The sequence below is a fragment of the Aythya fuligula genome, chromosome Z, assembly GCF_009819795.1.
Source record: "Aythya fuligula isolate bAytFul2 chromosome Z, bAytFul2.pri, whole genome shotgun sequence".
NCBI classification, from domain to species: Eukaryota; Metazoa; Chordata; class Aves; order Anseriformes; family Anatidae; genus Aythya; species Aythya fuligula.
The window spans coordinates 51,122,854-51,147,744 of record NC_045593.1 but is presented as its reverse complement, the minus strand read 5'-3'; the positions used below and the strand labels follow the sequence as shown (position 1 = coordinate 51,147,744).

The following is a 24,891-nucleotide window of genomic DNA, read 5'->3' as shown; positions in this document are numbered from 1 at the left end:
TGACGCTGTGTTTTCTGATACATTCTCAAATTCTGGTTAAAATGCAGGTTTGACACTGTTGATTCCATATCTTATTACAACCAAGAAAAAATGGAAAGACTGTAAGATCAGAGTGTTCATTGGTGGAAAAATAAACAGGATTGATCATGATAGAAGAGCGTAAGTTTACCTTTATAATTCTCATTTAAATGCTAGAAGAACATGCTAAACAGTAGATGGCTTGCTCTTATGAGTAGCCTTCTTTCAATTGTTATTTGGTGGAGATATAACCATATTCTATTCTTGCTCTTCAAGAAAGTTCCATTGCCACCAGATTGTGTTGGATGTGTTACCTCAAGTTAAACTACTGTTTCTGCAGCATTGTCTGAAACGAATGTTTTCTCTTCTTAAATATTGTTTGGGAGAGCTTTAAGGGAGAGTTCTTACTTTATTTTGGAAAAAAAAAAATAGTGTGTTGTTGATTTATAGCTGTAAGTCAGGTTTGCATAATATTATTCAGACAATTTAACACTTCAGTTACCTTTTTAAGCTATTTTTCTTACCTGCTTACCCTGTTAAATAATTACAAATCTGAACATGCATAAAGGTTTGCTTTTCTGTTACAGGATGGCTACCCTACTCAGCAAATTTCGGATAGACTTCTCAGATATCATGGTTCTTGGAGATATTAATACTAAGCCAAAGAAAGAAAAGTAAGTCTCAAAACAGAATCAAAAAAGCTCATTTGTTAGTTGAGCTCTTGATCTATTTCATGAATTAGAATAGTTATGTTGAAATAACATTTGGTGTTAAATGTTCACGAAAATCAAGGAAATAAACTAAGCAGAAACTCTTACACTCAAGAATATACAGTTTTGCTTTTTATGTATTTTTAAATCTCTTGCCCTTAGATTGTAACCTTAAACTTAAAAATGCAGGCAGGTAGGAAAATGGACTTAGTCTTACATGGATGCTTATATGTAACGACGTCTTGTCTTCAAATAGCCTGGTCTATTTTTCTTCCTTTTGTTTTAAATTCACATTGACATCTATGATTGTACATGTGATACTGATTTTCCATTTTTAAAAAATGCTAGTTGTATACAACATATCAAGTAACTAAAATTGGTGGAGTACTTCTGGCACTCTGATACTTTTGGATGTCTTTGTTCTTCGGAGTCTGCTGCTGTGAAATGCATAAACTTAATTTTAATTCTCAATTATGCATTAGAAGTTGAGGCTGTAGAATTTCAGAGAACTCATGAATAACCTCTGTGAATGAAAATTATTTCTTCTGAGAGCATTTTTAGTTGTCTCAGTGGAAACATTTTCCACAATAAATCCAAAAGCTGCTTAAGAAATCCAGTTGGAGTTAACAATAGCTGTAAATTAACTAGAAAAAAGATTTATCTGTAATATTTTCTGTGCTGTACAATAGAATATTGTTAATGCTTTGTTTTTTTCTATCAAAAAGTAGCAGTTTGCTTTTGTTTTGTAATGAAGGTGAAGTCATTGTGTCAACTAACACAGTAAAGACTCTTATAACATGGTAGTTTACCTGAGGACAGGAACACCTCAGGTTGAAAATGGTCATGGGGGAGTGACTACTATAACTGCATGGAAGCTTAGGTGTTATACTTAATGATATTACAGTATATACTTAGTAGTAGTAGTTTTTTTAACTTTATAAACTATAATTAGCAACTACAGAAGATGGTGAATACCTTGTATTCTTTATGAAAGGAAAAAGTGTCAAAAGTGCTTATTCCATCGGGCATAAAGCAGTCCAGTGCTTTTTACTCTGCGTGACATATAAACTCCTATTTCAAAATTAATCAGGAAGAAGCTATTGTTAGTGATTGTTAATATACATTTTCTAAGCTAGTATCTTCAGCTTTAGAACAATTACAGTAAAATTATTTAGCAAAACTTCTGCAGTGAATAGTAAAAACTCAACAGATGTCACTAATTGCATGTCGCATTGTAGTGTTTGCCTTTATTTTTTGTATAGCCTATGCACAGCTGATTCTGTGTGCAAATAGTTTGTTCATTTTTATGTGGTATTAAAATTTACTTTCTAATAGAATGAAAGGCATTGCTGACATACAGACCAGTGTTAAATGTATTTTAATATGTCTGTTCATTTAATCGTTCCAGTATTGCAGCTTTTGAGGAAATGATAGAGCCCTTCAGACTTCATGAAGATGATAAAGAACAAGAAGTTGCAGATAAAATGAAGGAGGATGAACCATGGAGGATAACAGATAATGAACTTGAGCTTTATAAAACAAAGGTTCTGTATTCCTTAGCTTGTTATGTTAAACATTGTAAAGTTTTTTTTCTACTGTATTTGTGCATGTGATATTGTCGAACTGATTCTTGCTTTACCTCTTTCATAACAGCTTTTATGAAAACAGCATCTAAAAACAGCTGAGGAAGGGGGCACAGTGAAAAAACAACAAACTGTTTCTGTTCTTTGTCATTGCAGGTTCTAAACTGATATCCCACAGGTTTTAGCAGTTCATTTAGAACACTAAGCTCTTCCTGACGTTTTGTTTAGTTGAGCCCAGACTACCCTTTGGTGCTTCGTTATTTAAAACCAACACACACCTAACTGTGTTGTTAAGGAGCAGTTAAAGGTTTGATTTTTTTTCTCAAATGGTTGTGCACTGTAGACATCAGAGGCATTCCTCATTCTTCCATCAGTGTTTCTGTGGAGGGCACTCAGGCAGCATCCTGTAACAGGATACTACAGATACACCCATGTATCTAAAGAAAAGACTGGTTAAAGCTTCAGTGATCTGAAGTTCTTCACTTTTTTCACTTTCACGTTTTTCTTGTATTCCTATCTGGATTTTTACAACCTCTGTGGGGATTAGCAGTAGAGAAGTAGCAGGAGTCACTGCATTGTAAGTGTAAAAAGCAGGGATATAACTAACATGTAGGTTCAGATTGGCAGCTGAGGGCAGGATCTTGTAACCCCATATTATGCAGGGACTAGAGGAAAGACTTTATAATTAATGAACTGCACGATGCCTTGCTGTTCCTTATGCCTTACCTTCAAAACACTTTTTCAATGAGATAATAGCAGTGATGTATTCTTTTGTCTCCTGATAGCTGATTTGTTTCTGCCAACACTATCCAGCAGGCTAGCAGGACTTCTGCTGACATGAGAACAGCAGAATTGTAAATAAATAAATAAATAAATAGATAGATAAAAATAAAAAAAAATAGCTGCAAGTTAGCTGACATAAAAGAACTAAAAATGGCTATATGAATACAAACTAAGAAAAATCATCAGTAGGAGGAAGGGGAGGAGCTGCTTAAGATGTTAAGAAAGGACGGAGTACTAAATAAGGAGATACATTATGGAGAAGGGCTTCACTTTAGTAACACCACCTTGCTCTGAGCTTACAGGATATAGGTAGCTAAGGGAACCTTGAAGAGAGGTTGCCTCCAGCAGCTGCAGAGGGATGGTATCATTAGAAGAACAATCTTAAACTTAGTTTAGAAGGTACTTGGTTTATTCGCACGTTAGGCTTACCGCTTTCTTTTCTCCTAGCTTTGGAAACATAGATACTTAAGGAAAGCAAGCAAGATGCCAACCTGAGGGGCAAGCACATGCTTTCCAGACGTGACTAACACCAATTAACTATACCTGTTCTTACATTGATTAAATGATTTTTTTGCAGTTTCTGTAGAGGATCTTCCTAACAAGTTTCATTTTAATTACAGACTTACCGCCAGATTAGGCTAAATGAGTTGCTGAAAGAACATTCAAGTACAGCTAACATAATTGTCATGTAAGTAAATTACTTTTATTATTATCTTAATTGATGCAGAATTGTGTGTACTGTAAATATGTGTAAGTACAGGTTAGGAAAAAGACTGGCTTGGCATTGAAGTATGGAAAAATACTCAAGGAGGTTTTCAGAGCTGATCATTCTGATATGCTACTTCAGATAATTACCTCCACATTCCTGGTGCAGCTTGGGATTCTCACAGTGGTTCTACTCCTGCATGCCAACTATCCCCACCTTTCTCAAGCCCTTCATCTCAATTTTTTTCTAGATGATCTGTGTAGATAGCGGTAGCAGTGTTGTCTGATGATGGATTTCCATGGAACTACTTCTGGAATAAACAAGCAGAACACAATGTGTTTTTTTCACTGATTTCCTTGAGGATGCTGCTTCAGAGCTCTATGAAGTGATACCACAAGCAAAGTTTGAGTAGGGAAAACAGACTTCCAGTAGTTCTTGTTTTGAAAGAAAATAGTATGACATGCTTCAGAAAAAGAGAGACTAAGAATATTAGACTGCATCCAACCTAGTATCATAAGAAAAAGCAGTATTTTAAAATCCTCAGGAGTCTTTAAATATACATGTATGTCTCATTGAGGAGAATCCTGCCTGAATTAGATGGTGGTGAGAAGCCAAAACTGAGGTGTGAGTAGATCCTGTAGTGCTTAAGATAACAAGCTCCTTAACTCATTAACTAAGTTCTGAGGAAAAAGCAAAAACTAAAAAGCTTAGGAAACTTGACTTAATATCTATCTCTTTGCAGAATCATACTTTTGCTTTCATTTGATATGACTTGTATTTGTTACAGGTTTAACTGTTCTTTTTTTTTTTTTGTGTGTGTGTTTTAGGAGTTTGCCAGTTGCACGAAAAGGTGCAGTTTCTAGTGCATTATACATGGCCTGGTTAGAAGCTCTTTCTAAAGATCTGCCACCAATTCTCCTTGTTCGTGGGAATCATCAGAGTGTTCTTACCTTCTATTCCTAAGAGTACTGCACAGGGGACAGCTATGATGACATGGTACTTCAGTGCCCGGGGAGAGTGACTGAGGTTGTCTATAGATTATTAACATCACAAAGGCAAAAAGTGACTCTTCTTTCACTATTTCACTGACTTGAAAGCACACAAGGAAAGTTAATGTATTTCTAAAGTTGTGACATCTTCAGTTTATTCTATATTTTCTGTAATTTTATCTTGCTTAATGGGGGAGGATTCCTTGTTAGACTGAAGAACAAGACAAGTTTTTTGTTTGCTATTTGAATAGCAGCAATAAAAGTGTTTTATTTTTAATCAATGAAAGGATTATAGATTTATAAAAGCCTTTTAGCCTTGAGGTGCCTTCTGAAATTAACCAAATCTCATCCACATACATCCTATTTTGTAAATTTCTATAGAATGTGTCAAAATCTGCCTTCAACTAAGACTTTAGATCAGACTTCCTTTGGTTTTTAATCTCTTCCATATTACAATAAAAATGAATGCTGCTTTTCAGTCTTCCATTGAGCTATTAGTTTTTAGTACTGGGTGTTTTCTATTGTCAGAAAGTTTTGTTTTTTTTTTTGTTACTATTATTATATCTGTTAGATTTAAAGGTGAGAATTGAGGCAGGTCAATTGAACTAAGACAAATTCCTGATGTCAGGACTCTGTACTACCAAATTTTGTAACAATTAAAATAAAGCTAAACAGTTAAAATAAAACTATATTGTCAGAGGATCCTCTTCTCAAATTTGACATTGTGTACTTCCTTGGCACTAGTCTGAAATACACAGCTAAGGTTAGCTGACTTTGTGAAGGATGCTGTGTAAATCTATAGCTGTAGTTAGAAGCAATTCATCTTAACAGACTAAGGCCATTTATCTCCTGAAGAATTGGAAGAAAGAAAAAAACCTGTCCCAGTTCTTGGCCTATTAATATTTTGGTGTCACTTACAACTTAGTTTGAAACAAAACTCAACTTAAGGCTTAAATGGGGATAATGTGAGCAATGTGATACTATCTAACAGAAAACAGTAAACACTATGTGGAATCTTGCTATCTGATATAAAAAGCAAAAGCTAAGGTTCTCTTGCATTTTTCAACAAATGGTTAAAAGGACCACTAGTTACCAGGGGAGATGTTTTTAGTCAATTCATTCAAGTTGTAAGAAAATACACTTAGTCTTATTAAAAGATACTCAGGTTTGATCATCTGCCAGTTTAGATTTTTTCCATACATTCTACTTTATACATTTTCTATGTTCAATCAAGAAACTGCCAATCTTGTATGCCCTTTCATTGTGTATTTTGACAACTTCATAATTTAGTCTACTACTATGAACACCTACACAAGAAATTACACTTGAGCCTTTATACAAAGGTAAAATGTGAACTGTTTTTAAATTCCTATATATTTTGGATAGAAAGGATTGCCTAAAAACATTTCACAAGCTTTTGATATTAGGATTGGACATACTACTGGATCAGTTTACCAGTGCTTCAGTGACTTTCATTTAAGGATGCACAGAAAAGTTGTATTATACTAAATATGAGATCAAATTGAAATGTACCGGTTTCTTTCTGAAGGACAAAGCAATTAGTCATTATGTGGCAAGGTAGACCTTCAAGTTATGATTCAAGATTTAAAAAAAAAAATACTCTACACAATGCAGTATATGCTGTTGTCAATTTCTTGCTGAACTGCAATTTTTTTTCCATTTGTTTCTATCAATTGGATTTAGTCTATTGAATCATTTCACTTTAAAAAACAAGAACATGCATGTTTTGCTGCTAAGTGTGAGATAACTGATGCCAGCATGAACCCAGCTTGTTAAAATAAACATAAGACAGTTTGCAGTAAAAGTGCTACTTCCTCCCAAGTGATGGGGTGGAAATCAAAATAATCATTGTGTCTATTACAGATTTTACCATGGTTGTTGGGGAGTATGGATGTCACATTGTGAATATGGAATCATTGCCATGTTTCTTCTTGTTTTGTGGGTTACATTACTTTGAACAGATGGACAGTAAGGCATGGACTTAGTGCTGCTATCTTAAAAAAAAAAAAAGTGCACAGGTACACTTATTTAAATGTGGTTTTTTTTTGCCCATTCAGGAAACCATTGCTTGTGATCTGTAACACAGAAACCAAATGAAGTGTGTGTATACATGCATATATGTGTATAAAATTATATAAAGTATATCTAAATATGCATATGGGGATAGTTAGGGTAATGTCTGTGAAATATGTAGGATGCTTTTCACATATGCACTCTCAAAAGTCCACTAACACTAGGCACAAAGTCAAGTTTCCAGATTATTTGCTACACTAAAACTTCAACAGTTAATAGTAATTTTTAGCAACAAATGTCAGTTAGTGGCAGTCATTCCGACGTCTGCTTTGATTTTTGACGCCAAATTTAGTTATGTTCCAATCATTAATTACTTGAAAAATGAAGTATCACTGACACATGAAAATTCATACTTTCTATAGATTAGGTTTCTTAGTATGGGTTTAGAAAGTCAGCAATAGCTGGTGAAAATCAATTATTTATTTCTCACTCTATTTGTATTTAGGTTTACTTTTACATACATTCTTTTTATATGCTTTTCTGACATTACATATTTAAAAATAACTGAAAATAATTTAAAGATTTGAGCGTTAGTGGGTAATGACCCACTTGGTTTGAAGATGTAATATTTGATACTGTACTGTAACTGTCACACACAAATGCTTTTCTAATGTTTTAACGTAACTATTGCAGTTAATACTTTGTACCATGGGGATGTCACTGCAATAAAAGGAAGTGAATTCAATACAACTGTCTTGTCTAAAAAAAAAACTTTTATTGGTGCAGGATAGTGAACTGTGCTCATAATTTAACCAAGTAATAGTTATGAAAATGTTACCTGATACACGGATCTGCTTATTGTATACATCTGACATTTTACCTGTTATTGTGGAATTGGTATGGGACTATTACTAAGAGGAATATAGGTATAAGGTATAATAAAGGTATAACAAATATGTATATATATTCATTCACAGGTGGTATGGTTGCCACTACTAGCTGGAAGGATTATTTTTCATATGCAACCAACACTTTATGTGAAATTTTAGAGAGCAGAACAGACAATGGGGACCCATCAGCAATATGCAGTATGTTTAAACTGGAATAGTAGTATCAGAAAATCTGTTCCTATTACATGTGGAACTTATGAAAGACTGTCTAACTCACATTGGGAGTCTAATCCATTGGGATGTGAGGAAGTAGGTTGGGAAAATAATTTTGACATTCAGTGCCAAAGCCACTTGTAAGCAAGACAAGCTTGGATTTAACTGCATTGTATATATTCAGCTAGGAACTAGTTGTGAAATGTAAGCTTGAAAGCAAAATTACAAATTGTAAAGTTGTGTTCTCATATAAGATAATACTTACAATCACTAAAGAACTTCTTAAGCTCATTAATTTTGGTGTTTCCTAGTACAGCTTGATGACTGTTAACTGTTATTTAAAAATTAGTGATTTGAAATTATTAGTAAATTAAAGACAGATTAACCCCTAAGTATCTTTCCCATATATGTAAAGGTGGGCCCTGAGAGGGAGATTTTGGAGGCCAGTGGAAAGGGACTCTTCTTTAGAGTATGCTGCAAACTTCTATCCTGTTGGCTCTAACCTATCTTTTGGTTGGTAAAAGAGCTACAGGATATGGTATGTGATGACTTCTCTGGATTACATGTGCTGAAGAACGTGTTGATCTAAATAATCAGTACCATTAGCTGAATTCATAAAGTGACTTCACATATGGTTTACAACCTTTTTTTTTTTTTTTTTTTTTAAAAAAAAAAAAAAAAAAAGGCCAAGCTTGTTCTCATCACTTGCCTACAAAAATTAAATAAATGATCATACTACACACTTAGCTGTTGTGTTGTGGAACGGGAAAGCAGGGTTCTTTTCACCTTAGTCAGTCTGGTTACAGTTCTCATATAACCTCTCTGGGATCCCGTAAATCTTGCCTTTGTGTACTTAAAACCTGCTTTACTTTCAGCTGCAGGCTTAAAGTCTGTGTGGCTGTGTAGGTGTTGAATGGTGCTTCCCTAGCACTGCCTTACTTCTTTCGGTGCAGGGTGAAAATAGCAGGTTTGGATTTCAGAAAACTTAGCAGTGCATTATCAAATCTCTTACTGCTCTTGACAGAGGGGCAGCGAAGAGATTTTCAGAGTTAAGACGGGGTTAGCTTGATATGAGCTGATGGCTGTGTTGGGAGACACAAGCTCGTAGAAATCACTTTGTTAACTTCTGGAGGAGATCACTTAATGCTGAAGCAGCAGCGTGTGCCTCCTGAAAACGCATTTCTGTTAAAACGCGAGCCTTAAACGCCCTGAGCTCAGCTCAGCCATGATGCCCTGTGCTCTATCGTAGGTGCAGCATGGACTTCAGTCCCTGGCAGGGTGCGTAACCAAACGCCCCCGCGGGCTGAGGGGGGGATTCAACTTGGAAACACCGAAACACCCCTTCCCCCACCCGAGCCGCCCTCAGCCTGGCCCCGCCCCTCCCGCCAACCCCGCGCCCCTATTGGCTGTGGCCGCCTCCCCTCCTCCTCTTATTGGCTGCTGCGGGAAGCGGGAAGCTCGCAGCGGCCGTTACACCGTCGCTGGCGGGGTGGGGGGCGGGTGGTGAAGGGGGTGGTGAAGGGGGTGGTGGCAGCCCTGTCAGCGGGGCGTGGGGGAGCCCTCCCCGTGTGGGGCGCTGTAAGCGCGGCGCCACCGCGAGCAGCTGCGAGTGTTGGCTCGCCAGGCGAATTCCCCTGGTGGCTTGGGACCTTAGGAGCACGTTCTGCGCGTTTCCCTCCCTGTTTAGCCGACATTTCCTCCTTATCAGCTCCTGGGTACTGAGGCGGTCGGGGGGGTCATTCACGGCAGGAATGCGGGCTATAATCGGCCACAGAAAGGGGGAAGCCTAGATTTACGCAAACACTTGTTAGGAAGAAAGTGCCTAAACGTTCCCTAATGCGCTATACCCTGTGTGGGTTGGATGAACTTCCTGAGTCAAGCGGCTGGGGACAGCTCTGCTCATTTGCTTTGCAGATGTTAAACAAGTGGCCAATCCAACACCAATAACGTGCAGGAAAAGTATTAAGGTCATCAGCTTAAGGTCGTCATTTCGTGACGTGCTCTGGTGTTTGCTAAGGTATGGTGGTGTGTAATGCAAATGTATATATATATATATGTTTTATTTATTTATTATTTTTTCTGTGTCTTGGTGAAATCTTGCAAAATATACTACTAACCAGCGTCTAGCCTCACTGGCATCCATGTGTAAGGGAAGAAGGGCCCCATGTTCCCAACCCCTGGAGAGCTGGTGCAAACAGAACCTGAAAATCTGGAGCCAAATCAAAGCCTGGCAGGAAGCGTTGGGTCTATAAAACTCATCTCGCTAGTCCTTCAGTTTCCATCCACATTAGTAATGACAAAATCTGACTAGTAAAACCTGAGGTTTAGTGAAAGAGGTAGAAAATATTTTCTCTGCAATTTGTGAGTCGTTCAAACTATAATAGTAACACAAGGTGGCACTGTTGTCTTTTAGTATTTTGGTTAACGAGAATCTGAAGTATCAAATACTTACTTCTTGCCCTGTTCCTATGGTTTCATGGGCTAAATGACTCAGTGCTTTGAATAAACTTCACACATGTCAGCATAATAGGACTCTTATGCATTATATATATATATTTCATAATTTTGACTGTGAATTGGAGAAAAGAAGTAGACAAATGCTGCTTTTTCCCTTCTGTTGAGGGCAAATTACTCTGGTTGTGTTCTAAAAGACATATAAACCTCCATGTAAATGTTTCCTGTTGAGTTCAGACAGCCTCTTGGAGGTAACCACCATTTTGTAAAACACTGAGTGATGTCCATTTTTCTTAGTGGTTATTTCCAGTTGTCTTAAGCTTAGTGAGCCAGAAGGATAAAAGCTCCAGGCAGAGAAGGAGACGTTTTAAATAGAGAGGTTTGACTAACGTCCCACCTAGTTTCAGAGTGATCCGTAACCTTTCAGCAAGATATTTTTGCTTCATAAGTAACAAGCAAGACAAATGTCTACCACCTTTTAGCAGTAGAGAGGTAGAAGGAAGAAAATAAAAACTTTGTCACGTGTCATCCCTAACTATTCCAGTACTAGCTAATTAAAGTATTGGAGAAGACTGAATAGCATAGCATTTGGCATTTTCAAGCTTATTAAGCTTGAGACTAACTTTACCACTCTGTTGAAGTGTTTTACAACTAATAACTAAATCTTGGAACATCTCTCAGTAATTAAATTTGTCTCTGCAAAACATGGTGAAACGGAGTCACAAGTAAAGGATTTCCACAGGCTCTTGGTGAAAAACTGGAGAGCTGAGATTAGCCTTGAAACATGCTCACTCCCAGCCCTGTTTGATCATTTGCAAATTATAGGGACTCCATTTTATTACTGTTACCGATTGCATAGATTAAGAACTGTATTAAAAACTGTATGTGAAGCAGGGGATGAGATGTACATACAAAAGAATTTTCCTGATAATCCAGTGTTAACCTATGTGTTCAATAAATGTGTTGGTCTATTTAATGCAGCTCATCTTTGATGAGCAATGGGTAAAGAAAAATCAAAACAGATGTAAAGTGCAAAAATAAAAGCACAAGAGTAAGTGTTGTTGCTTGTAGCAAAACATAGTAATTTAAGCACCAGTAACCTAGAAATCACAGTGGGTCAAAACACTGTTCCTGCCAAGAGGAGTCTGCACCTCAAAGGAAATGACATTTTATGGAGTCAACCAACAACAGCCATTCATATTATTAACATATGAAATCAAGGCTAACCACAGAATAAAGTGTGGGCTTTCCCATGGGATTTTGGCTAACCTCATATAGAATTTCATTTTACTTTTGATTGCACAGTTGAGTGTTGTTAATTTTAAGGGTTTATTCTCATTAAAATCTTTGTGTATCCTTCTGCTAGTGGTGGTAGTATTTCAGACAAGGTAAGATTTATTGGGAAAACTCAAGCTTTGGCAAATACATGCCAAACCCTACTAAGTATTTTTGATCTGTGACATCTTTATTTTAATTGGATTGCAGGATTTTGGCTGCATTCTTGCCATGTTTGTATGCACGTATCAAAATGAGGCTTGATTCTCAGCTGGGGCCTTGGAATCACCATGATGCAAATAATTCCAACAGATTAAAAAATAATAATAATAAAAAATAAAGTTATGATTACTTGTTGACCCTGGGAACTGAGCTTTTTTTCTACCAAGAAAATGGATTTTATTTTTTTTTATTATTATTATTATTTTTTTTTTTGTGCTGGCCAGCCCTGGGACTATTAGGTCATTGTAGAAAGCTCATTCTGTCCCAGACAGAAAACACTCCAGTACTCATTTATGATTTGGAGCCTGTCTGCCAGTCTTTCTGAATCTCTGGGCCATCATTCCACACATAATCGAGGAATTTTCACTTTTGCAGGATAAAGTCAGGTTAGTAATAAAAGGCATCTTTTCCTGTTGTAACTTTGACTATGGGTAGTCGGCTTCTAAATAGAGTGATAGGTTCTGAGTTTGTAGACCTCTCCTTGTACTGGCAGTAATTAACCATATTATATGTCAGTTTTTTGTACCTGGAAGTGACTTAGTGGCAGATTCAGAATTCAGATTAAATCCTAATTTCTAGGTTTTGCTGCAAGTACTAGGAATAGTCTCCCTTTGTTTTAATGAGAAATACTTATAATTATTTTTAATTTTTTTTTGTAATTACTTCTAACTTTCAAACAGGGCAGTCTTCTCTAGGAAATTGCTACACACATCTTCAAAGTGAACATCTGCTCTCCTGAAGCCCAGGGTTGTAATTCTGCTTATTGTCTTGCTTACACCTCTCAGGATTTAAAACTCCGCTCTCTGTCATAGTCACTGCAGCCAAGACTGCTTTTGGCCTTCACATCCCCAGCCAATTCTTTCTTGTGAGAAAATAGATTCAGTAGAGAATTTCTTCTAAGTGGCTTTTTGAGCAACTACATCAAGAAATTACCAAGACACTTGAGAAACATGGAACGGCTTTTTCCTAGGTGTATTTCCCTTCCAGCAGGTATTGCTGTTTAAAATACACTGTATCGACCAGAGCTTGTGATCAGATGGCCTCCTTCTGCTGTCAATTTCATTGTCAAATATGTTCTGAGACATTATGGAAAATACTTTTAGGAAAGGAGAACAAGTCCATAGACAGGCCATGAGGATGATCAAAGGGCTGGAGCACCTCTCCTACAGGTTGACAGGCTGAGGGAGTTGGGGTTGGTAATAGTATGTTAAAGTTGACTGGCAGAAGATGAATGCACATGAATGAGATCCTATGGTTCTGAGTTCTACTTCGTAGGCTTTGTAGACATTGTAGGCTTTGGCTAGAAGAGTTTTAGGTAACTGTAAAGATGACAAGGAATTTTAAGAGTATGGGAGTCTAAATGGAAACCATTAACAGGTACATTGGAATCACCTCAGGATGAAAGGTAGAACAGGGATCAGAAAGATGAATGTGTTTAGAGTGTGTGAGAAGAGAATTGTGAAGTCACAGGTTAATGAAAAAAAAAAAGTGAGGTAAATATGGAAAATAAATACAACGTAAAATTCAGTTGGGATAAATAAATGAGTGCAGATCAAAATGATCAATTCCTGCAGTTGTGAAGAGGATGAGGACCACAACTTTGTCCCCTTATTTTGTCTTTTTTTTTTTTTTTTTTTTTCTTTTTTTACTCTTTTGAAGAAATTGAAGCATTGTGTGGAAAGATAAGTGGGCATAAAAAGGCATTTGAGAAGTGTTCCAGACTGCCTCTATGTGTAGGTGTGTCTTATCCAAATGGGGATGCATGTGAGGGAAGAAACTTTGTAATAGAGGTAATCAGCTTGATGTTTTGAAGGATTTTTCTTGTTATTTCCATTTTCTATCAGAGCTAATGTGTGGATGGAATAAATGCCCTTTGCGCATGCTAATTGTTTTTGAAGAGATGCAGTATACTAGGGAAGTGCTTAATGTATTTTGCTGTTTTTTTCTTTGCTGTTTTGCATCATTGAAAATGCAGTTGTGGGTTTGACAACGTATGTGGCCCATATTCTGGAGTGTGCTTTCTCTTGCTTTTTAACACATCTTGATTTTTATGATTCTTGGTCACTTGAAAATATTTGTTCTTGGTTGCTTTCATAATCAGCTTTCCTCCTTGCATGCTTGTTTGAGGTAGACTGCATTCTATGAATGAATGTGTAGTTCTTTGGTATGTTTCCACAGCAGCTTATGGTGGTGGAGTCTCTGTATTTATGCAATTTGGTGATGGCTGTACTATTTTTGGAGATGAGACCTGTGGCTATTATGGAGAAAAATCTGGGAAATGTCCTGACACTAGGAAATTGGGAGGTAATATTTTATTTTTTTTAATTGATAGGTAAAAGTGAAATATTTTAAAAATAAATAAAATAAATTTTATTTTAAAAATAAATAAATAAAATAAAAAATAAACCCGAGTGGCTAACTAGCTATCAAAACTAACCAGTTGATGGTTATTACCAGCTGATGGATATTACACAAAAATATATATTATATTAACCAATGCTGTTTTTAGTCTGAAGAGAAGTAAGAGACTGCAAGTATTAAGAATGTTTCTTTCTCATGCCTAGAAGATATTTCTATTTTATTAATTAAGTAAATTGTTCTCTGAACAATAGAAAAGGTCAACCTGACACAGTGACTGCCCCTTTTTTCATGTTCTCTGGGCAAATAGGTATGACTTCATTTTCTGTGAGTGTCAGTCTTGAAACCTCAGGAACATTGTTTTAAAAAGTGCTGCTTTCTAGAAAAGACTGGTATGGGGATGGCTGGTCTTTTTGGTATTAACCATACCAAGTTATATACATATTTGAGGTCCATTTCATGTTCACTTTTACTAGTTTTTGTCTTGCAAGCAGCAATATTTTGGTGGGTTTTTAATGTAACTTTATGGGAACAAGAGCTTTACAATTATTTGCTTTGGTTGTGCTCAATTCAAGCATTGGTTACTGTGGTTTGTTTTTCTTGGATGTTTCCTCTGGACCTTGCTTTCCTAAGAGCATGTGTCCTGATGAAGGGTAGTTTAGTTTTCATTTCACTGAAAGAAGTTGGAGAACAGATACGGGGAGATAGGGTGTTAAATACAAACACAAACACGCAAGAGCCTGTTTAGTCCATTTGAAAAGGAGAGGAGAGGAAGGGAAGACACTGAAATGCCTTACAGCATGTTGGATTCACATAAATAATCTGACTGTGAGTAGTGTTCTCACATTCTGTTCCATGTTGCATGAAGCAAATGTTGCTGCTCTTCTCAGGAGAGAAGGCTAGACCAAAAAAGTGGTGGATTCCTTTCATCAAGAAGGAAACAAGACTCATCTGTGGTTAACTCCATATTCCACAAACTCTTGTATTTTGAAGTGGGCACATTTTTAAAATTTTCATCTGTGTTCTCACCAGTTGAGAAATTATTTATAACTATGAATTTTCCTTTCAAACACTCTTCTTCTGCTTTCATCCTAGCTTTAAAATGACTCCCATACAGCTACTGTTTAGCCAAAAAAACAGCTGTATTGAGATTGAATGGATATTATTATTTTGCGGGATGCTTAAGAACAATGTTTCTTTGCATCCCATAGTAAACAGGAAAAGGAATTTCAATCCGTGTAATTAATAGCTTGTGTGGTATACTTGGTATTTTCCTTGGATTAATATTTAATAGATGGACCGCATTATGAGCTATCCTAGTGGAGCTCAGCTCTGATTCAAGAGCAGCTATTTTTTACCATCTCTATGTACTTTTATCAGTGTAACAATAGAATGCAGTGTAAGGATTTCCTTGGATTTTACGCATACTGAAATCAGAGGCTTAAAATATTGTGTGTTATGTGTCTTAACAATTCACTGAATGATACAGGAAAGTACTTTCCTACACACTTCAGAGGCATGTAGAACAATACACTCCCCAGTGATGGGGCTGTTGACCATGCTGCCTAGTGTTGGTCTTACTGATCAAGCGTGAGAGACATAAAGCTGAGGTGTCTCAGTAGTACACTTAACCTTAAAAATAGTGCAGTTTTTTGTTTGTTTTTAATTTGTCTTTTCTAAGATGTGTGGGGTATGCACTGATCAATAAATCTACTGATGGATGGGCATTTCAGGCTGAAACTTGATTCTTAACTATGAATTTTCAGCCTTTCAGCCAGCAAACACCAGGTCTTCTCAGTTTTTTACCTTTCATTTTCATTTGATGACTTAAAACTATTGGAAGTAAAAAACTTTAAATATTCAGTAAAACTCATTTTAGATCTAAAAGAATTCAATTCCTTTAAATCTTTAAGTAATATGCATTACTAAATATGTAGATGGTTGTGTATTTATATTAGGTCCAGTATTCAAGATTATTTTGGAATATAAATGGAGAAAGTGTTAATTAATCCAAAAGTAGAGTCTTCATGGCCATTTAAAAAGATACTTTTCCTAAAATTTGTTTTAAAAAGGGAGTTGGATTCATTGTGTTATCCAGTTTGTTTTCTTTTTAAATTGACCTGTATCTGAGTGCATTGTTAGTAAGTCAACTAATATACTTTTGTTCTTAATCAATAGACATTTGATGAACTAATATACCTTTGGAAGTGAAAAGGGAAAGAAACATATACTCTCCTACATCAGCCTTATAAACTGAGTTTGGAGCATTAATACAGCTGAGTAACAAGACTCAGTATAGGCTTTTATTTGGGAAATGCTGACAGGGGCTTCATTGTTGTGGTAGGAATGGCGCCGTTGTAATTATGCTCTGTTCTCATCACTGCTTGTATAAAAATATGAAAGCAATAAAAGCTCATGCCAGGAGTGATGCATACAAGCTGGTAAATGCTAAAATAATACCTTTATTAACCCTCCAATGTCAGGATGACTCCATAAGTTTAAGTAGGCATAGGTGTTATAAACCCCAGTTATTACTTTAATTGTAAAGAAAATACTGAGAGATAGGGACATGCCTGGAAATTTTAGAGGGAACCAATTCAAAACAGACGTCAAAAAACATTATTTTTACATTAAAAAAAATAAAATAATAATAATAATAAAAAAAAAGAATTGAGCATGAGGCTGATGCTGTTAATGCACCTAAGATTAGAAACTATCTGAAATAACTGGCAGGGTGGGAGTTGTTGCTATCTACTTGCTGTGGTTTAACCCTGGCAGGCCACTCAGCGCAACGATGCAGCACTCAGCGCAAAGCTCATCCCCCACAGCGGGGGAATCAGGAGGTGAAAGTGTGAGAACCCATGACTTGAGATACAGGCAGTTTACTAGGCAAAACAAAAACCACCTGCACAAGCAAAGCAAAACAAAGAATTCGTTCACTACTTCCCATTGGCAGACAGGCATCAGCCACTTCTAGCAAAGCAGGACTCATCACATGTAATGGTTTCTCGGGAGGATAAACACTTTGTTTTTTGTTACGGTTTCAGCTTTGTTCAGGTATTAATGTTCTGACTGTGATGCATTTAAAAGATGCCACAGATTCCATGGAGGAGCTGCCACCCCTGGGGGACCTGTATTAGAGCATATCATCATATTTTTTCCCCTTCCTCCTTGGAGGAGGGGAAGGACAAAAGCGATATGGTGGAGTTTAGCTGCCCAGCAGGGTAAAACCACCACAAAAGAGTATCAATGACTGCACTATCAAGCAAATATTATGCCTTTGAAAAGGTTTTGGAGGGCATTCATACAATAAAACTTCTCCATAATGCTCTTAGTAATCTTGAAAATTTCTCATCTTGGCAGCTTCCTGAGATAGATGCATTTTTTGCAGTTCTCATGTATTCCATCTGATTTATATTCCATTAATATAAGCATCTTCTTTGGACGCCACCTTGGACTTTTCAGAAACCACACTGTCGTGTTGTGAGTAGTTCTACAATTTTGTCCTTTATTTAGTAGATAACTACCTGGAAAGAGAAATAGCTGTCTTTCGAGGCTTCAAAGCTGACATAGTTCTTTGCACCTCTGCTCTTGAAAAAGGCAATGAATAATTGATGAATCCTCATTCACCGTGCTACACAGTATGTGTTTTGCCGCGGAAGGGCACAGGACATAGGAGAAAACACTTTTTTTTTTTTTTTTTTTTTTTTTGGTTGTATATTATGTCCTGATAAAACAAAGGGAAAGGGGTGTGATATGGAATTAATACATTATGCAGCCATTGTATAACTTAATGGAGGATATAATTCTGAGGCTGTGGAATTGTATATTCATGCAGTGCAGCTATGCAAATTATTTTTTTTAGAGAATATACTGGGGAGGCTGAGTGGAGCAGTAACGGTTAAGAAAAAATTCAGATCATGTAATCTTCTCCTTGGATTTGGTTGCAGTGGAAGAGAGAAGAGATTCTACCAAAGAATCTCTCTTCCACAATATGATTCTTCTTGCAAAGATATGTCTGCTTTGCTTTAAGCACAGATTTATAAACAAAGTTGTGAAGACCACCAAGCTGTCTGTGCAGGCTTTTCTTCATGTTGTATTTTATGTTCCAATAAATAAGCCAGTTCAGCTAATTGCAATCTCTGGAATCATCTCTGTCAGAGGTATTTGAATGATTGTTTCCTATGTGTTATTGTTTATGGGTTTCTAGACCCTGAAACTTGCATAAAGCAATCATAGGTTAATTGTGCACGCACCCAAGTGAAAATATATGCAAAAATGGTGATGTAAACTTTCTATCTCATTGCAGCATACCAGATGTGTTGTATTTGTACTAAACAACTTTTCCACATTGATGTTAACCTTAAATGGTTACAGGTATCTTCATCCATAGCTCATTTGTGCATGTCTTGTGTAAGACATACTGTTCAAATATTTTCATTATTCTTTCCTATTTCAGATGCTCATAATTGCTTTTATTCAGATTTTTAGAGAATTGATGACTTCCAGAAATGTTATAGAAATGGAAGAGAACAGTGCAATTATCTTTTAAGCTCGGGGGCAAACTACTTTGTAGGGTTTCTTTTGAACTTGCAACTTCTTAATCACTTGTTTCTTGCATACTTTCAGCTTTCTGCTAGGTGATTTTCCTCAAACAGCCAGGACAGCAATGAAACTTGTGAGTTGATAAGTGTGGTGATTTTTGTCTTAAAATTAATGTTTCTCAAAAAATTGAATAAACAGTTGAAAATTATAGCATAGGTTGGTAGTTACTATTATTATTATTTTTCTTCTTCCTTTTTTACTTTCTCAAAGATGAATAGAGCTTTAAAAGCACAGGACAGAGAGAATATCAGAGAGAATATCCAAACAAGGAACAGTAAGACCTAGATCTATTGCTATCATTTTAGGGAATTCAGAGACTGAGGATTAGGTCCTTGTATTTGTATCACCTGGATACATAGTGCATTATTTTTGCTAAAGAAATATACTGGGGTTCTTCTTGAAACCATATATACTCCTTTGTTTCAAAACAGAGCCCTGACCTTGAGAGCACATGTCAGGTATTCAGATGTCAGTTAAGTGATCTGGCCTAAAATTTGAAACCTTTCTGGAATTCTTGCCTAACAGAGAAAGTAGTTCGTTAGTTCTCTTTGCTGCAGTTGATGTGGTTGACAGCACGTGTGTGGCTATCTATATATGCATATTCTTTGTTTTGTTTTGGATTTTTTTTTTTGGCAGCTTCTTGGTAGTCTTGCCCTTGGTCAATGCTGTTGAATAGTTATTGGAAACTCACACTATTTGGTTGAGTTTGCAGTGGACACAAAATGGTGTGGGATAAAATGTAAAATTACCAAATAAAACACCAATATCAGATAAAACTGCAGTAATGCCATACAACCAGCATAAAGAGAGATGATGTGTTACAGTTAGTGGAAACTTATTAGAAGTCTTTCAGATTTAATTTACGTAAGTGTTGTGGTTTAACCCAGCAGGCAGCTCAGCACCACATAGCTCACACCTCCTACCCTCTAGTGGGATCAGGGAGAGAATCAGGAAAAAAAAAAAAAAAAGTAGTAAGTTTGTGGGTTGAGATAAAAACAGTTTAATAAGACACAAAAGGATGAGAAATAGTAATAATGATACTAGTAATAGTACGTATGAAACAAGTGATGCACAGTGCAATTGCTCAGCACATGCTGACTGATGCCCAACCTGTCCCTGAGCAGTGTTCCCCCCAGCTCCAGCCAGCCACCCCATAGTGTTGTCCAGGGTGACACCACATGGTATAGGATATTCCTCTGGACAGTCTGGGCCAGCTGCCCTAGCTGTGTCCCCTCGCTGGCAGGGCAGTGTGAAGAGCTGAAGTCCTTGGCTCCGTGCAAGCACTGCTTAGCAGCAAGTAAAACATCAGTGTGTTATCAATATTATGCTCATCCTAAATCCAAAACACAGCACTGAACCAGCTGCTATGAGGAAAATTAACTCTATCCAGCCCAAACCAGGAAAATAAAAATCAAAAATCTCATTTAGATGTAGGACTTTAAAATATATGTTGCACTATAAACAATTACAGTGCTGTTCCTTTTTATTTATTTTTATTGTTATTTTCTTATTAGTTTTTTATTATTTATTTGTTTGTTTATTTATTCTCTGGTTCGGATACAGCAGGAACTTATTGCTCTTATGTAACTGTTTTCTTTTCTGGGCTTTGACAGTTTTCTCTTTTCCTGTGTTTCAATACTCCTGCTGGTAAAACAGTGAGAATGGTTAAAGTTTTAAATAAGTGGATATTGTTCCTTAAATTGGTAGAGACTTATATATTTTTCCCTGTTTTAATGCTTCAGTATATGACTGGCTGGGGTTCAGACCCTTGAGGAAGAGGCCTCTGCCTCTGGTTCTCATTCAGTATGTGTAATGTTCACACTATCGCTTTTTTGCAAGTTCTTCATGGTGTCATTTTGTAGGAGTGGCTAGTAGGGTTAGCTAGATTTGAGCTAGCTCAGGGTATTTCTGTTTAGGATATACTGTAATATGACATAGACAAATTTTCGTGCATGACAGTACTGCTGAGCTTCTGCTTTGGCCTTGGAGTTCAGAATTATAAACCTCAAAATCCCTGTTTGGGTGACCATTACTTTGGAGGCTTCTACATGATGGCACAACACCAGCAGTTTCTGCTGGAGTTGGTTGTGTCTCAAGATCTGGTTTTGGCCACGGGTGAAAACACCTCATTCTTGACAAGCCCAGGCAGCGAGGAGAGCCTGCTCACACTGAAGCAATGTCCAAATGCACAGTTTAAACATTTCTGCAATCACCCCCACTGACAAACTGGTTGGCATTCCTGGAACAAGCTTAATGGGGTGGTTGAGAAACCACCTTCTTTATCAGAGTGGAGAGACTGTTCTGGAAACAAAGTTTATGGAAACAAAGAATATATATTCTCTCTCTGCTGTAGCAATTTGGTGTCAAGCACCTAAGCCGTCATGATAGGGACTAGAATTTTATTCTAGATGTGAAATCTTTTGCTTTTGCTTGTTCATGTTTTCCTTCTCTCCTGCTTTAAAAAGTATGAATACAGCATTACAAAGCCTCTCAGAGCAGATTTCATAAATCTAACCTTTTTCTTGGATTTAAAATGTCTGGTTTGCAGCATTAGTTAGTTTAGGTGCTTAGTCTTCATATATAATTTACGGAAATGATTAAGAAACACACCTGGAGGAGTGAGATTTTTTGCTGTTTGGTTTTGCATTACATTGCCAGTCCCAAGTTCTTCTGTGGGCTTAGCACAAAGGCAGGTTCTTCAGCCATCAGGCTGCAGGCCACGTTCATTGCACCAAAGTTAAACTGTTGATTCTAAGTCAGTCAAACAAGACCCTGTAGAAAAAATAAATAAATAATATATATATATATATATATATATATTTTTTTTTTTTAATAAAAATGTTAATTTTAAAACCTGGGCAATGAAAAACTACAGGTTTGCTACAGGTTTGTCCTTTCAGAGAAGGAGCATGAAATAATGAGTGTTTGAATTGCTGAGGCATTGCTGTTGGCTACATTAAGAGGTGTGGCTATGAAGGCTTTTGACACCGTCTCCCACAGCATTCTCCTCAAGAAACTGGCTGCTCTTGGCTTGGACTGGCGCACGCTTCGTTGGGTTAGAAACTGGCTGGATAGCCGGGCCCAAAGAGTCGTGGTGAATGGAGCCAAGTCCAGTTGCAGGCCAGTCACTAGTGGCGTCCCCCAGGGCTCGGTGCTGGGGCCGGTCCTCTTTAATATCTTCATCGATGATCTGGACGAGGGCATTGAGTGCACCCTCAGTAAGTTCGCAGATGACACCAAGCTATGCGCATGTGTCGATCTGCTCGAGGGTAGGAAAGCTCTGCAGGAGGATCTGGATAGGCTGGACCGATGGGCTGAGGTCAACTGCATGAAGTTCAACAAGGCCAAGTGCTGGGTCCTGCACCTGGGGTGCAATAACCCCAAGCAGAGCTACAGGCTGGGAGAGGAATGGTTGGAGAGCTGCCAGGCAGAGAAGGACCTGGGAGTGATGGTGGATAGTCGGCTGAATATGAGCCAGCAGTGTGCTCAGGTGGCCAAGAAGGCCAACGGCACCCTGGCTTGCATAAGAAACAGTGTGGCCAGCAGGGCAAGGGAGGTGATTGTCCCTCTGTACTCAGCTCTGGTGAGGCCGCACCTCGAGTACTGTGTTCAGTTTTGGGCCCCTCGCTACAAGAAGGACATCGAGGTGCTTGAGCGGGTGCAGAGAAGGGCGACGAAGCTGGTGAGGGGCCTGGAGAACAAGTCCTACGAGGAGCGGCTGAGGGAGCTGGGCTTGTTCAGCCTGGAGAAGAGGAGGCTCAGGGGCGACCTTATCGCTCTCTATAGGTACCTCAAGGGAGGCTGTAGCGAGGTGGGGGTTGGTCTGTTCTCCCACGTGCCTGGTGACAGGACGAGGGGGAATGGGCTTAAGTTGAGCCAGGGGAGTTTTAGGTTAGATGTTAGGAAGAACTTCTTTACTGAAAGGGTTGTGAGGCATTGGAACAGGCTGCCCAGGGAAGTGGTGGAGTCACCATCCCTGGAAGTCTTCAAAAGACGTTTAGATGTAGAGCTTAGGGCTATGGTTTAGTGGAGGACTGCTAGCGTTAGGTCAGAGGTTGGACTCGATGATCTTGAGGTCTCTTCCAACCTAGAAATTCTGTGTGATTCTGTGATTCTGTGAAGAAAGAGCATGGAGCACTCTGAAATAACCACTGGATGCTCAGCAATACCCCTAGCAGTGCCAGCCTGGTCACTGAACTAGAGCCGCACTTGAGGAGAGGGGAGAAGCCCTGAAAAAGACTGTGTACAATTCTTACACACTTTGACACATACAAAGAGGTCAAACGCTGTGGAGCATATGGAGATGGAAGAGGCAGCAGCATGGTGGGTCTTTGGTGGGTCTGGTAGCATTGTGTAGAGAGTTAGCAGTGCTGAGCTTTAGTGCTGGCAGGCAAGGAAAGCCTGTGCCTAGACCTAGAGCTGAGGAACTGATTCCTTGCAGTAAGGCTGGAAAGAACCAGCAGACTTGCCTCAAAAATTAGTATTAGCTAAAATTATTTATATGTATACATACACATTTTTAACCGATTGTAATGATGAAGTATCATAATAAGAGGTGTATTTCATAGTGGCAAATGGAAAAATTGTCAAATTACTGTAAGCATGGGGTGAAATGTACTAGTAGCCTTGAAACATATTAGCTCACCTGTTTTCTTCTTTAACAGGAGAAAGGAATAAAATGAGAGCCTGTGGAAGAAGTCTGTGTTGAAACATGACACTAGTAACTTGCTTGAGTAGCTAAACCCTAGTGCTTCAGTCTCTGCTGCCCAGGCCTGGTCTAGGTGTTACCTAGGTCTCTACAATCTTAGCATCAAATTGCCAAGAGATTTATCCTGCTCCTTCTCTTAAATAGCAAGGTGATTTCTATGTTACTGTTAACAAAAGGTTGGTGGTATTTTTTTCTTTTTGTACCTTTTCAAGCACTAGTCTTTCTTTGCATGTGTAATCAGCTTTCTTATTTAATATTTAGAAATTAAAGGGCTAGTGTGTAGAGTACTTTGGAGAAATAGGTATAGAAGTATCTACTATGACAGGCTGTTTGGGGAGGAAATTGTTCTGTTTTGGATTTTTTTTGCTTCAGATTTTTTTTTTTAAACATGGATTTTCTGTTGAGGGGAGGAACGGGACGACTTTTCTCTGGCTACTGTGCATGGCTGTCTTGTGCATTTTAAAGTGGTAGCGGGTAATACTGCTTTTCTAGTAAACATGTAAGGCTTTTTCATACATTTTTAACTGATTAGTTAACATGGATGTATCTGATGGAAAGTTCTTGTTTAGAAAAAAAGGATGTAATGTCTGTGCTTGGCTCTTTAAATGTGCTGTGCTCATAGCACATGCAAGTAACGTCTGTTTAGCAGCGAAATCCTCCAAAACTTGTAGCCTCAGAGGAGTCATTGGTAAGCGTGTTGCTACTATTTTCTCTCCTTGTTTCAGAGTTGGCAGCAGAGGGTAATGCTCTACTGGGTTCTGTCTGATGGCTTTTCTTGCAGTAAGTGTTTCCTGGAAAGCTCCCATTTGGACAAATAGTAGCCTTCTTGGAAACCAGCTGTTAGAGTTGTTAAGTCAGGTCAGTGCTGTACTGGATATTTATTGGACTTCTGAAGAGCTTTTTATTTCTGTAGACTTCAGTTATTTTACCCAAAAGCAGCTATGAATCAATAAAACCTGCATGACAACAGATGATGTCAAATGAATCTGAATAAATACACAGCCTCCAAGGAATACCAAATAACTCAGTAATTATGAGAATAATTAAAATGCCATAATTCCTGCTAATTTTCTTTCTGGAGTGAAATTCAAGTGTATGGTTCCTGAAAAAAAATAATATATATTTATTATATTACTGTATGACTATTTGGAATGTCAGAAAAGGACAATGAGGTGGCAGGAAAAGTTTGTTAGCCTGGATCTTTGAAACCCTCAGAAGAGCAATTCTATGTTGAAAAAAAGTCCCATATACTAGGGAGACTTGTTGCTACTGCATCCTAAAATTAGAACCTTAAGCTAGTAACTTGTCTTTTAATGCCATTACCTTGTGAAATGCCCCTTCTC

General features: G+C 37.7%; 1 protein-coding gene across 2 annotated transcripts in view; it reads left to right on the top strand.

Moving 5' to 3' along the window:
* The window catches only part of SLC12A2 (solute carrier family 12 member 2), a 62,337-nt gene extending 54,764 nt beyond the window's left edge, over nt 1-7,573 (top strand). For both annotated transcript variants that reach the window (XM_032206503.1, XM_032206502.1), the window contains 5 exons: nt 48-159; nt 606-692; nt 2,137-2,272; nt 3,715-3,782; nt 4,628-7,573. In XM_032206503.1, the coding sequence (XP_032062394.1) occupies nt 48-159; nt 606-692; nt 2,137-2,272; nt 3,715-3,782; nt 4,628-4,763 (539 nt within the window). In that variant the 3' untranslated portion in view covers nt 4,764-7,573. The remainder of the gene's footprint in view (nt 1-47; nt 160-605; nt 693-2,136; nt 2,273-3,714; nt 3,783-4,627) is intronic.
* The last annotated feature ends 17,318 nt before the right edge of the window (nt 7,574-24,891 follow it).